This window comes from Pinus tabuliformis, chromosome 1_1, assembly GCF_031772625.1.
Source record: "Pinus tabuliformis cultivar Carrire ecotype Pingquan chromosome 1_1, CPIR1, whole genome shotgun sequence".
NCBI classification, from domain to species: Eukaryota; Viridiplantae; Streptophyta; class Pinopsida; order Pinales; family Pinaceae; genus Pinus; species Pinus tabuliformis.
In genome coordinates, this window is record NC_142297.1 from 529,494,635 (window position 1) to 529,510,020 (window position 15,386).

At 40.0% G+C, this 15,386-nt stretch overlaps 2 protein-coding genes across 2 annotated transcripts in view; one reads left to right on the forward strand and one right to left on the reverse strand.

The window, feature by feature from the left end:
* The window catches only part of LOC149214108 (helicase SEN1-like), a 70,257-nt gene that overhangs the window by 31,732 nt on the left and 23,139 nt on the right, over window positions 1–15,386 (forward strand).
* On the reverse strand, window positions 566–1,333 carry LOC149214109 (uncharacterized). The gene is made up of 2 exons (XM_089393119.1): window positions 1,173–1,333; window positions 566–1,049 (listed from the first exon to the last, which is right to left on the reverse strand). The coding sequence occupies exons 1-2, from the start codon at window positions 1,298–1,300 to the stop codon at window positions 566–568; spliced, it is 612 nt and encodes a 203-aa protein (XP_089249245.1). The 5' UTR covers window positions 1,301–1,333.

A 15,386-nucleotide genomic window follows, 5' to 3' on the forward strand; every position in this document is an offset into this window, starting at 1 on the left:
TGTATGGCATTATAGATGAAGAAGTCTATATAGAACAACCCTTGGGATTTGAAGTCAAAGATAGGAAGGGATATGTTTGGAGATTGAAGAAAGCATTATATGGTCTCAAGCAAGCACCAAGGGCATGGTATGCTAGAATGGATGCATACCTAAAGAGAATAGGCTTCACAAAAAGCTCTGCTGACTCGAACCAATGTTGTTAAAAGCGGAAGCGGGATTTAATCGGCGCCGGGAAAAAAGCAGAAAAAATCGACAAAAGCGGGAAAAAAGCGGAAAAAAGCGGGAAAAAAGCGTTTGGCACAAAAATATTCATTTTTTTTTCATTTTTTTTAATATCTAAACCATCTACAACATAAAATAAATACATTGACACATAAATATGATAAAAAAAACTAATATATAAGATGTTTAATATCATTTCTAGCGCTAAAATCACACATAACATTGAATCATGTCCTGAATAGTAAGTCCTGAGTCCCAACTCAGCGTCAAAATATCAACAAAAAATATGATAATGTATCTCATCATGTCATAATGTCATATACAATAAAATGAAAGCCTAATCCTATTGATTTCCTCTGCCCCTCTTGCGAGAAAATGGCACAACTTTCTCTTTCCCTCTAGATGTAGAAGCTGGTGCCTGTGCTGGTGGAAATGGCAGTGGAGTCTGACGTGCTCTAGAAGCTGAAGAACTAGTAGTAGCAGCTACAGGAGGCTGAGGTAGACGGAGACCACGTCCTCTACTGGTGGTAGTGGTAGCCCGGGTAGGCGGTGTCACCTCCTCCTCCTGCTCCTCCTCCTCCACCTGCTCCTCCTCCTGCTCCTGCTCCTGCTCCTCCTCCTCCCCCTCCTCCTCCCCCTCATCCTGCACTAACCAATCATCAGTGGGATCCATGAGAGGCCTCTCGGTCTCAACCCTCCATTCAGCAGTGGTGTCAATCCCATCCAATGAGATGGCTTCCGTATCAGGTGTCTTCTCTAGTTGTCTCACCCACAATCGAAGATTGTAGTAGACATAGACCATGTCATTAAGTCTATGGGACTCCAACCTGTACAAAGTTCATGAAATAATAATTAATAATTAATATTATAAAAAAAATATTGTTTAAAACTTTAATGAATTCAAAAATTTATTTGGAAATTTGCAATATTTTAAATGTTTAAGTGTTAACCTATTGCGCTTCTTGTTGTGTATTTTTTCAAATACACTCCAATTGCGCTCACATCCCGAGGAGCTGCATGTTTGGCTGAGGATGCGTACGGCAAGCTTTTGCAAAAGGGGTACTCTGCCACCATACATCTTCCACCATGCGTCTACAACAAAATTACAAATAAAATTTTAAATAAACATAAGAAAAAAATGGAATTTGAAGAGACAATGAAATTTGAAACAAAGTTACAAAGTACAAACTAAAAAATACCTGGCATTTTAATTGTCCTATCAGTGACAACCATCTCAAAGCCAAATGTGCCACCTGACATCTTATATGTCTCAATTTGTCTAGAGATCTCTATACGTTCTTCTGGAGATCTCACCATCTTCTGGACACAGGTTAATAATCCTTCGACGACCTCAACATCAAAATCAAACCCACATGCATAAGAAAATGCAGGGTTCAGGAAAAGCCCAGCAGCATGAATGGGATGATGGAGTGTGTTGTTCCATCGCTCATCAATGACTTCCCATAGAAGGAGTTGTCTCTGAAACCCATCATCTCCCTTATCATCATAGTAGGACCGAATGGCTTCTTTGGCCCTGTCCATGGCTTCATACAAATAGCCCATTGTGGGCTTCTCACCATCAACCAACCGAAGAACCCTTACCAAAGGTTCAGTAACAGCGCACACCTCCTGCACTCCCGCCCAGAAGTCTTCCTGGTATGAAACTAGTCTGCACACGGCCTCTCCTTCTGGTTTGCGGTTCATTGACGAAGCACGCCACTCCTCTGAAAGAAACATTCTCTTCAAATCCCACATAGAATTCAAGAGGGATTGAAGAGATATGAAACTCGTCGCAAACCGTGTAATGGCGGGGCGCACCAACTCTTTGTTGTAGGTGCATTTTCTCATCAAGCTAAGCACAGATGTGTGATTGTAAATAAATTTTGTGATGCTTTTTGATGAGTCAACAATCTCTTTGACAAAGGGAATTTTCCCTATGTCCTCTAACATCAAATCAATACAATGGGCAGCACAAGGTGTCCAAAATAAAGTAGGATGCCTGTCCATAAGAATTCTACCAGCATCAACATAATTTGCAGCATTGTCCGTTATGACTTGGACAACATTTTCTGCACCCACCTCCAAAATAAACACATCTAGCAAATCACATAAAGTTCTTGCATCTTTGATTTGATGAGTTGCATCAATAGATTTGATAAACATAGTCCCCTTGGGACAACTAACCAAGAAGTTTATAAGGGTTCTCCCCTTTTGGTCAGTCCAACCATCTGACATAACAGTGCATCCTGTTTGTGCCCATGATGCCCTAAAATCCTCCAATCTTTGGGTGCAGTCACGCTTTTCATTTTGAAGAAGCCGGCCTCTGAAATCATGAAGAGAAGGGATTTTGTACCCCGGGCCAACACTGGCAATAGCATCAACAGTAGGTTGGAAAAATGGATTATTCCTTACAATGCTGAAAGGAATATCACTCCAGAGGAGAAATTTTGTCATCAACCTGTCAGCTTGTTCTTTTTCAATTCTTTTTAGCATTGAACCGATAGTTGGTTGTGAACCAGGTGTGGTTCGAGGAACAAAATATGATGATGTAGCTACCGGATTGACTGGCGCTGCAGTAGAACCAGTGCCACTTGGCCCACTTCCTTCAGCTGACCTTTTTAGTTGCCTTTTGAGTTCTTCTTTGGCCTCTCTAGTGTGCTCTAATTCTCCCAATGCTCTCATGGCTCTTTGGATAATTTCAGGACTTGTATTTAGACAGGGCCCCACATCATGTCCAGGGATTTGTGCAAGGTGGAACTTCAACCTGTACACCCCCCCGAATATCTCCTTTCCACACAACTTGCAATACAAGTTTTGTCTATCATTCAGAGTTTTAGGTTCACCATATTCCCAGAAAGGATCCAATTTCCTTGGCATGTTTGTTTTTGAATTTTGAATTTGCAAACCTATGGAAAAATAAGGATTAGGAAATAGGAATTTAGGATTACATAATACAAATTACAATTTAGCATTTACAAAATTACAAGTAAATTATTTCCAAAATCCCAATTTCCAAACCCAAGTTACCCAACCAAATTCCAATGGCAAATGCCAAAAAACAATGAAAATTCAAAAAAAATAAACAATGTTTAAAAAAAATGAGAAAATAAAAATAAAAAATTGGTTCTCATAGTCATAACAAATTACCCATCCCAAATCAATGAAAAATTACAAAAAATTCTTTAAAAACAATGAAAAACAAAGTTTTTATAGAAGCAAAACAAAAAAAATTAATCTACATACCTTTTTTATGGACAAATTGGTGATCTTGTCTTGGATTTCTCCTAAAAACACTTGGATTCGCTCCCAAATTCGACGGAAACCCTTCAGCTCCTCTCCCTCACCTCTTCTCCTCCTCCTCCGCGCGGCGACAGCATAATGACATAAAAAAAAATCGTTTTTGCCTATTAAAAGCCCGCTGCCCCGAGCCTCTGCGATTTTTACCATAAAAATCGCGATTTTTTTCGAAAAAATCGGTATAAAAAAAAGGCCGCGATTTTTTGGGATAAAAATCGCGATTTAAGCGGGTGGGGGATAAAATCGCGATTTTTTGAAAAAATCGCGATTTTATCGCGATTTTAACAACACTGACTCGAACCTTTATATTAAGGTTGTAAACAATGAACCTGTAATTATTCTTTTGTATGTAGATGATCTTCTCTTGACAGGTGTAGAAGGTCGAATTGAAGAATGTAAGAAGCAACTGGTAGCATAATTTGACATGAAGGATCTTGGGTTGATGCATTACTATTTGGGACTAGAAGTCTGGCAAGGACCGAATGAAATCTATTTGGGTCAAGGAAAGTATGTGATCGAGATTCTAAAGAAGTTTGACATGATGGACTGCAAACTTATGACCGCTCCGATGATCACAAACTTGAAGAGAATGAAGAGTTCCGAATCAAGCCCTGTGGATCCTTCCAGGAATAGACAACTTGTTGGCTCATTGATGTACTTGTTGAATACTCGACCCGACATATGTTTTGTAGTAAATATACTCAGTCAATTCCAAGTGGAGCCAAAGCATGATCATTGGATAACAACAAAGCATATTCTGAGATATCTGCGAGGAACCATCAACTACTGCCTGAAATATGATAGAAGGAATGATGTCCAATTGATTGGTTATACAGATTCCAACTGGGGAGGCAGTGAACAGGATGGAAGAAGCATTACAGGAGGATGTTTCAGTTTAGGACCCTCCATAGTCTTATGGATGAGCAGAAAGCAAGACACTGTTGCTTTGCGTAGTGCTGAGGTTGAATATGTTGCAAGATGTGAAGTAAGCCGAGAAGTAGTATGGTTAAGGAAGCTGCTATTCGACTTGTTTGAAGGACCGTTGAACCCTACAATGATACTTTGTGATAACATCAGTTGTATTCGCTTGTTTGAGGATCTAATGTTTCATGGAAAGACAAAGCCTATTAACAACAAGTATCACTATATTCGAGAGCTAGTACAAAATGGTGTGTTGCAGCTACGGTATATCTCAACTGATGAATAGGTTGCTAACATATTTACGAAATCACTTCTGAACAAGAAGCTTGTATACTTAAGGGACAAGCTTGGTTTGGTGGATTTGTCCTCTCTAATTGAGAGGGAGAGATAGAAACTACATTCTTGTCTTCACTTGGGATGAAAGAAATCGAGGATTGGGTAACCATCTGGCATTCGATACTCTTTGAGAATGTGGTAGGGCATTCAAGACAAGAGTAGTCGTGGACCGATATTCTTTGAGGATTAGCTACCCAAGATAAGAATAGTCCAATGGGAGGTCATACTTTGTGAACACTGGGGTGGGGTATGTACCTTGGGAGACAATGATGATGGTGTCTATACATCATTGGTCTTGTCAGCATTGTGCTCTGATCTTGTGGAGAGATAGAGTTGTTAGTCAAGGCCTTGCTATGTGTCAATGTTGGTTAATATGATGCTAGACAGATGGGTTACCAATCCGACACTTCTTATGAGATCTCTTCAAATTGAGAACAACCATGTACCTCTTATGAATATCTCCCTAGTTAAGAGGGAGAGTTGAAAAATGTGTAACTAGGTTCGGTCTTCGTAAATATGAAATGTATTCTTGTAAATATAAAATGGAAAAGAAATTATTATTATTATTATTGGAGCAGAGGTTTCATGCTTAGTTTCTTTTACTTTATAAGTCAAGCACCCATTGAGTGCTTCTAGGATTTGTCCTATGTAGAAGAGTCATTATCATATATCGAAGACCCTATGGGCACTTTGTAAACTATAAAGAAAAAATTATTTTGTCATGAATGTGAAAAATTGGTTACCCAATTTCTACTGCAACAAGTGATGTTACTTCTCCTACCTATGAATCCATACAAGTTATTTATTGTTTTCTACGGTAAATGTTGAAGCAAATACTTTGTAGCCTACACCAATAAAATAATTTTCCCAAAACAAGAATAGAACAACAGAGAAAGATCCACACAAATGACATAGTATTTTTTGGACAAGCGTCTGCGGAAAAACCCAATGAGGGAAAATCGGTGCAACAACTTTGAGGGTTTTATATTATTAACCATAGTTTTGAATACCAATCTGGATGTCCTTCTGGCAATCCAGTTATAGAGAAAATAAATTGGTAGAAAAGCTTAGTGAGATTACCTCACTGTACCTAACAAATCTCGGCTGTTCCGGTAGTTGAACCAATTGTCCTCGACTATCTCTGCGTTGGCCCTGCGTTAGCCTCAAAGGCTCTGCGTTAGCTCTGCTGGGAAACGTCTTGCCTTCTAGAGCAGTTTCTAGCCTCTCTCGGCTCAGAAATGTCAGCTCCCCTGCAAAACTTGGATGTCTTCTCAGAATGACTTCGCTACTTCTGCGTGAGCCCTTCTAGCTCGACGTCAAGCTCTGTGTGGGCCCTTCTGGCCCAACATCACCCCTTCTGGTGTCTCTCTGCCTCTCTTTGCTGTGTATCTTGGGCTCAGGAGAAGATATGCCAACCCAACTATCCCTGCCCCTCACTGCAAAAGCTCACTATCGAAAATCTTGTGACAACTCCTCTGCTTTGCTTCAGAAAATCGGTTCTCTGAACTCTGTGTGTGTGTTTCCAAATGACCCTCAAGCCCTCCTTAAATAATCTCCTTGTTGACATTCAACGGCCTAGATCAAAAGCTAATGAATGACTAAGATCATTTTTGCTTGATCCTCGTCTTCTTCTAGAAGTTACACCCACAGTTAGATTAATACCCATTAATTATTTTAATTTCCTAAGTTTAGACCTAGGGACCCATTAAAAATAATTAATTATTTTAATAAAACTGTCTCTAGGTGGAATTTCCCAAAACGCTTTCTGGGTTCTTTGGAAGACATGTGCCTATGTCTCCCTCTAAAATTTGAGACTTAGAGCACATCTGATGCTACCAAAAATGAATAATGAAAGTGTCAAAATACCTCCAAGTTGAGCTGTTAGGTCGGCCTAAATGAAGAGCCACGTCCACCCTTGAAGAAGCCTATATATAAGAGGAACTCGTCCTCCATTTGGATCATCTCACTCTCTCATCTCTTAGTTGAAGAAGGAAGTGCGAAGAAGGAGAAGTTGAAGAAGGAAGTGCGAAGAAGAGGAAGTTGAAGAAGTCGAAGTGTTTCTGGGCCTTATCTATTCTTCTGGGAAGATTGAAGTTAGGGTTTTTCTACACTGGATCTTCTGGGGTTCGACTTTGGAAGCAAAAGAGAAGGGAAGGCAAGTGAAGGTCTCTTGGGCAGCTTACTAGCACTAGGACTCAAGTCAAGGCAAGCGAAGTCAAGAGGAAGGCTATTAGAGGGAGATCAAATTCTCCTAGAGAAGCAACAACAGTTGCAACAGTTGCTAGGGAGCAGAAGTTCGGATCTACTGGGAGGTCGAAGATATTGTAGCAGGAGGTCGTGGTAGACTGGATCTTGGAGTGTATTTCTCTGAATCTAGGTCATGGTATTCATCAATTGAAAGATCTGAAAGATAAAGAAGAGATTTACGGGTTTTCCCCTCAAGATGAGGGGTTTTGGCCCTGGCTTGCAACTTATATACTGTGTCACTATTCTTACTATTTTGGTAGTTATTTGATGTATTGTACATTGGAATAATAACGAATAAAGATAATAAGTAAAAGGCAACACAAACAATCATCAAGTTAAGAGAATTAACATATTCATTGCCCTATTGAATTCTCAACACCAATAAGGGTTGAGATTTGGGCCATATAAATCTGGGTTCTTAATTGATTTCATTGTTGTTATATTTCCGCTGTGCAAAGCGCTTTCAATTGGGTACCTTTAGTGTGTCTATGATCAAATCTAGGCATAGACCAGATCTGGGTTATAAGGAAAATTCATCACCAAGGAGAAACTTGTTAGGTCATGATGGATCGAGGTTGTCACTTGTGGAGTATCTTTCTTTGCTAATGGTCCACTTGAAGCTTTACACTTCTATGCTTATGTTTTGGTTATCTTTGCTACCATAAGTGCGACTTTTGTATAAGCTTTCTCAATGTGCACTTGAGCCATCTAGCTTCCAGGGACAACCACATTGGTAGGTTGCATGCTAGCTTTACATGCATTAAATTTTTCTATAGTTAAATGAACAAAACCTTTAGAACTTATGCCCTTACCACTTGACACTTGGAAAACTTGAGGGATGCAAATTTCTTCCATCATAGCAACATATTTAGTATGTCTTCCTGCTATTCGGAAGATTCATCTAATTGATCAGGAGAAAATATATACACTATTCGTGAAAATATGGCGCATTCTTCCTCGTTGTGTGTTATCTCACACAACTAACAATGATGATTGGATGATGAGTGGTCTACATCTTCATTACTACATCATCGTGTTTGACTTCCAAGTCATCAACAAATTTCAAGAAAGCATTTAGATGCTATTCAATTGTGATAGCGTTGTTTCTTATGAACTTTGGAAAGCGCTCAAGATATTCCCCTATAGGAAAAGCATGCAATTGTCCCTATATTTGAGTTAGATTTGAATGGAGCATAAACAATATGGGAAAACCAAACTACTTGACCAACCATAAAGCGAGTAAGGTTCAAAACTATAAGCATGGAAGTCGAAGAGATAGGGGGAATAATTACCAAAACTGATGAACTATTCGATGGTGCACTTACCATGGTGTGTTGGCTGTGCAAAATGGAAAATAAATTTGTGATGTAGATAGAGGAATGGATCTGACAGTTATTATTGCTAGAATCTTGGGTGTGATTATTTGTCTTATCTAGTATGGATTCTATCCTACACACAATGGAGTCGTCAAGTGATTTAGAAAATAAAGAAAATAACAATGTTCACTAATGTCATTGGAATAGTTATGGATTGATGATGAATCTCAGAAAACAATGCCATTTTGTTAGCACAAGTTTTTGCATTGTAAAAATGATGAAATCACTTTAAAATGTTGCAGTGGAAATTAGTGTAACATTTAGGTGAATATACCCTATGTGTCACCAATAGATCTCTAAATTTAGGCTATTTCTTGCCGACCTCAAGGGGGTGCCCCTAGTTGTTCACACATTACAATTGCTTGTATAACAACATATGATATGTCTTTTGGCATGCGATTAAGCAACTATAGGTGGTTATGGGAATAATTTTAAATTTGTCTGGTGGAATTTTCTTTATTTAGCACAAAAATGATTGGAAGAAAAGGAGAAGAAAGTGCTTATAAATGATACATCTTATCAAGATATAAGGTTAAAAAGACATCTAATACAATGCTAAAAAAAGCCACAAAATATCAACAAACTTCAAGAGATAAAAAGAAGTATAGTCAAGCTTTATTTTGAATTAGCCAAAAGGTTGAATGCATCGTAGAGATGGAGCACAAAATTGGTCCAATGATGATTTCTACACAAGTATAGAATCTAGATTAGAATAGAATAGAAGAGAAGAGATGAAGAGAGAATGTTGTTGAAGAAGAAGAAAATCCAGCCATGAAACAATAGTGACCTCCTCCTTTTATCAACCTATTCAATGTGCATTAAGCGAAAGATATCTATGCTAGGAATCTCATATGCGTAAGAGAGATGAGTGAAGTGAACTCGCCATCCAACTCTAGGCAGATGAAGGTATGCCTCAATCCAAGTGGAGATGAACTCAGTTAACCGATAGAAAAAGTAAAGTGAAGTATCCTAGCACTTGAGTTTGATTGGAGATGTGTTGAGTATTCATGAGATGAAGTAATGTTGAGTATAGTTCGAATTGAGTCTCCATGGTTCGAGTGGAGATGATCTTGGAGAGAAACTAGAGTGCTAGTATCTTTGTGCACTAGTTCAATGAGGAGCCTCTTTCAATTGAGTGGCAATGAACTAGAGAGATAGTCAAGAGCTTTAGTGATGTGGAGATACTCTCAAGTGTAACTAATCGTGCACTAAAATACATGTGAAGAGACTTGTAGTTGAAGAAGAAGTAAAGTGAACTCACCATCAAACTATAGGCAAGTGAAGGTATGCCTCAATCCAAGTGACGATGAACTCAATTGACCTAGAGGAAAAGTAACGAGAAGTTTCCAAGCACTTGAGTTCGATTGAAGATGTGTTGAGTTATCATGAGATGAAGTGGTCTTGGTGTAGTTTGAACTGAGTCTTCTTAGTTTGAGTGGAGATAAGCTTGGAGAGAAACTAGAGTGCTAGTGTGCATGCACACTAGTTCAAGTAGGAGCCTCTTTCAGTTGAGTGGCAATGAACTATAGAGGGAGTCAAGCACTTTAGTGATGTGGAGATACTCCCGAGAGTAACTGGCGACGCACTAAAGTCCAAGTGAAGAGACCTATAGTTGACTTGAGGAAGAAGTGAAGTAGGTAGATTATGTGCTTAGTTGGCTAGGTGAGAAGCTTAATGAAGTGAATTATGCAACCTAGACCAAGTGGAGTACTCCATGCACCTTATTCAATTGGGTGATAAGTTGGGATGAAGTGAAACAAACATTCTAGTCTTTCAAAGATGTGCATTGAGTGAACTGATGGTTGACTAGGATGAGGTAGCCTTGCACACTAGTTAAGTGAAGATACTCTGAATTGAACTGAGATAAAGTGAGAGAGATAACCTTGTGCTCTAGTGGAGTAAAGAGGGACTAAACGTAATTGATGATAAACTAGTGTGAAGTGCTTCTAACTTTACTTCATTAAAGAAGGTGTCCTAATTAACTCTGTAATACCCTCGCCAATTTATGATGTAAATGAGTACTTGAGTAATAGGTTGGTGAGCCTAAATTATATTGCATACCTATGTGTTTATGATATGCGGTCTGAATGCCCATATAGATAGGTTATATATTGTGGGGCCAACGTGCCTGGGCATACATGCCAGTGTTGGTTAAGCGGTCAGAGGGTGCAGATTGTAAATACAATTTAATTTCTAAATATTTTAATAATAATAAATAGAAGAGCTATGGAGACACTCCAAGGTAAGAGTATGAGGGGTGGTGCGACTCCGCGGACACACAACAACGGTGTTGGTGACAAATGTCAGTGAGAAACGACACTTGGGGCCCACGTGGCCGTAGCAGCGCGACATGGCAAAGAGACATGTAGTGAGAAAAGTGATGTCGGTGAGAAAGGGTACTTGGGGCCTATTACCACTCAAAATAGCAGGGGGCTTAAGGGGAATCCCTAAAGGGAAAATGCTAGGCCAAGGGCAACAAATGGAGTCTTAGCCCACTATCACCTCAACTAAGACTCCCTTTTATTTATGGATTTTCATCAATGGGAGAAGACCCGATACGTATGGAGTCACCAATGAATGATAAGTCAATGGATATGAGTGACCCAAATCCTTTCCGAGAAAGTTTTTGAAGAATGAAGCTTGCTTGATTTCTAAGCAACGTACTATGTGCTTCTAGGGAAAGGAGGAGGATTTTTGAGGTTAGGTGTATGAGAATAGGCTTTGAAAGGAGTTTCCCACACCCTAAATCCTTGTTAAAATTGGTATCCTAGATGGTTCTTGAAGAATGGTCCTTTGAAGGAGCGAGACCACACGGGGCCAAGTGGACCTAGTCTAGGGTATGAGGAAGGGATGTAGCAACCAAATATTCTTACCCTAGACAAGGTGGAGAGAGGGTCAAAGAAAATATAGTTACTCAAAGATGTTGGTTTGACCCTAAGAAGTTTGGTCTCGAAGCTAGGCTTGGCTTTTCTCCCAATTCCACCTTCAGAATGTCTTCAAATATGAAGGAGGGCTAGAAGAAAGGCCAACACAGGAGAGCCTAGGAGATCGAAATTTTTTAGTGGCTAGCTTGGCAGGAGATTGATGCCCTAGGCACCCAATATGGCTAGACTTGGGTGAAGGTAAAAAAATAGGAATTTTGGTGACCACCCTTGGTAGATTAGTGCCTTAATACTTGGGGGAATGGATTCTATGTTGATTATGTGTAAGATTTCTTGGTTCCTAGTCAAGGAGGCCTCGAAATTACTTCACAAACCCTCTAGGTCAAGGGAAAGCAACCTTGTAGCTTTTATACTTCAAATGCACATGAGGAATGGCTTGTCAAGGTCAAATTTTACCTCTAGGAGATTTCGCTCATACTACATGGGCCAATACATGGAGAGAACATTATAATAGAGACAATCCCACAATATTAAGCAATAATTTGCATGCAACAATTAGCCTTAAAACAACGAAAATCCCATCCAGCATATATGACAAAAGTAACAAGAATAGCATCAAAATTTCATACTTACATGCAGTAGAGTATATCCAACCATTCACAAATGACAATAAAGAAGCTCCAAGAGAAGATAGACCAATAACCATACATCAAATTTCATCCATAAATTCTCCAATTCATCTTCTAGCAAAAAGTGCAAAAACATCCAAAGAAGAGAGATATCCAATCCAAAGTGATGATCAGAAATGATCTCACCTCACTTGTATTTTATACACATCTAAGGAGTTCGAATTAGCTTCTTGGCCTACATAAGCCCCAAAAATAAAATAATGTGCTAATAATACAACCTTTTGGTGACAAGCCCACCAAACTAGCTCACAAATGAAAAAGTAAGCCTCTCAAGAGGTCAAATAATAATCTATGCATGTCGTAGGGCCCTCTAAGAGGCCTAATGAGGTCCATGGGTGCCACAATGAAGAATAGGGCCCTCAAAAGCAATGGACAAGGGGTTGGCCCCTTGTAATAACCTGTGGTGCTCCAAATGACTGTGGGGGCACACAAGTGTCCTCATGGGTCTCCAAACAAATCGAAGATGCCTGTAGGTTGCCCTCAAGGGCTAGGATGATAATGTAGGAGATGCCACATCATCGTAGAAGTCTTGAATCATCTTCCAAGTATATGGTGTAGATTTGGGGCCAACTGGGCATGATGGACCAGGCGTGTCCTCCTCGTCCAATAAGTGAATGACGAGCAATCACTAAATGTATGTGGGGATCCATGAAGTGCAATCTATTGCTGTGGAGGCCCATGCCTCTCAATGCTCACCCTATATGTGCCAATGTATCCCTATGGAGGATTAGAACCCTGTATAGGGAGACCAAACCCCAAATGGAAACCATCTACATTCCTGCATAAGATCCAATCTGCCCCTAGGCTTCCAACACAACAAGTCATTAGAGAAATTGAGTAAATGAACTTACCTAATCGTGGACCATAGGTTGGGACTTCATAATGGCCCGCCCTTCCATAATGGGTTCCGGGATGTGCCAGTGTCTCCAAAACTCCCAATGGGGTTAACCAAGTACGCTACTAGGTGGTTTTTGTTTCTAAAGGGGGTAATATACTCAAGGTACATCCATCAAAAGGTGGTGGCATGTGGTAGATAGGTGAATGGATTAGGGAATGAGGAGAGGCAACCCTGGGTCACATGATGGGGTACAAGGGTAGTTAACAAGAGGGAAGCTCGCGCTCGGGTTTATAATGTGTAGGAGGGAGAAATCGTAGTACATGAGGTTCCTCGGCCTTGGTTTTTCCACCCTTCTTTATATGCCTTTTGCCTTTTTATGATTTTCTTTGATTCACTGCTTAGGGCTCAAGGGGTTATAGCATGATGTATATGATATAGTAGTGAATTCCCCCCTTTAAGGTGGGGCAGTTCATCGCCCCATAGGGGTTGGGACAATCATGGGTTCCTATATGATGAAGAAGACTCATAGAACCTGTTGGAAATAGTGTGATGGCCATGATGATGGGGTAGAGCTCATGTATTGGCTTTTGCCCACGTGCTAAATTTTTTTTCCCAACCATCTTTTGCATTTTTTGGTACTTTTCCTGTTGAATGTAGCCATACATGCTTTTAACTTTATTTTTATCTGCATCAACCTCCGGGCTTCATTCCAAGCCATGACCCAAGGTGTGGGTAAGGGGAAGGGGCGAGCTGACCCTTGAAGACCTGATGGAGGAATGTGGATCCAGGTAGGAAAAATGATGGATGGGGTAATAATGAGTGGAAATAGGGTAATATAACCAGATGAGGGTGCAGGACCACACAACCAAAATTAGGGTTTCCCGTGAAATACCATCCCTGAAACCAAATCGTCAGTAAAAGAGATCCCATGAGACTAGAATCCAAGGTTAATTCCTAAAAGGGTTCTAAGGGACGAAAGCACAGATCTAGCCTATTCTTTCTACTGAATCCCCACATTAATCCATGCCTAGAAGTGTCCATGCTAAGCAAACTACAAAACTCAATTTCAAAATGACAAGGCATACCTTTAGATTTGGGATGTTGACCTTCAGACATATGGTCATGGTAGATGGGCGAGGGAACACATGGCTCGCTCAGGTGGTGGAGAAATGGCACAATGAGCTACTCGATGGCTTCTAGTTGCCGGCTGATGACCATCTTGCAGAATTTTTTTTTCCTAGGGATATTACCCACAAAATGGTGGGTAACATCTAGCTCCAAGTGGGACGTGATCTCTCAAAGAAGTGGGAAAAGCTACTCGAATAGGAGGTCACAAGAACTCCAACAATCTCTTGGTTACCAAAGACCTGTCACTTGCACATATAATAGATGGAAAAGATTGCACATGCTAATGTGTTAGGCCATAAAATCAACATGAATATAAATATATGTAGATTTTATTCGAAGTGCAACGAATCTATCATGACGCTATTTCTAATGCAAAAATTTGGCATGCAATACATCCTACTCTACCATGCATATTAATACAATGTCAAGTCTCAAGGAAGGAGGTGATACAACTTAATTTGACTGGCTCAGGCCAAAGTTCATCATTAAGTTTAGCAATGTAGTAATAGTCATCCCTAACCCTATATTCTTTCTTAGGCTTCAAATTTTTGCTCATTTGAGAGGTTGGTACTTGACGATTCAGATTTCCTCGGCAGGGAGGATATGGGAAGGTTTCTCGCTCTTGCATGTCTCATAATAAGGTCCAGGCTCGATCATATGCAGTGAATAAGTAGTTTCCCTCTAAAGGATAAGAGGGTTTCCATCGGATTGGGGAATGGTTGCGTATGATAAATCCATTTGAACATGCCCCTCAACGGTAGCTCCCCATTTTCGGGATAACAACATCTCCCACACATCAGGTATATCAATGACAATAACATCCATGAGGAGGGATATATCATGATTCCTAGCAAAAGAAACCTTAAGATCTTTGATGATGCCTTCTACCTCCACGGGTTTGGAATTAAAACCACACACCCTTTCATATGGTCGAGTGATATCGAGACCCAATTGCTTCATACCAAAATCTAACATAAAATTGTGTAAGAAGAGGTCATTGATAGTCAAAGTGAGCAAGAAAGGTTTATGCCCTGGGTTTCGGTCAGGGATGTGAATGTTTTGCAATTCTTCAAGGATTTCCTCATCTTGAATCCCAAGGGATGTCTTAAGTTGTTGTTGTTGTTTGGGAAGCTTAACAATTTCCTTTAGGGGAACATGTATAGTTATCTTTCCTACGACAACCCTTATATCTGTGTCAAGTTTAACTTCCTTCCCCTTTTCCTTCTTCCTGTATTCCTTCCTAGGAGGATCCTTTTTTTGGTTTACCTTTGTTGGAGGATTCTTCTTGGGAGGAACTTTGGGGATGGATTCGTTAGGAGGGGCTTGCTTAGGTGATAGATCTTCCTTAGGTGGTTCCTTAGGAGGTAAGGTATCTTTGTCTTTTTCCTTTCGGGAATATTCGATCCCTTTGAATCTTCCCTAGCTATTAGTATTAAGAATGGATTCTTCC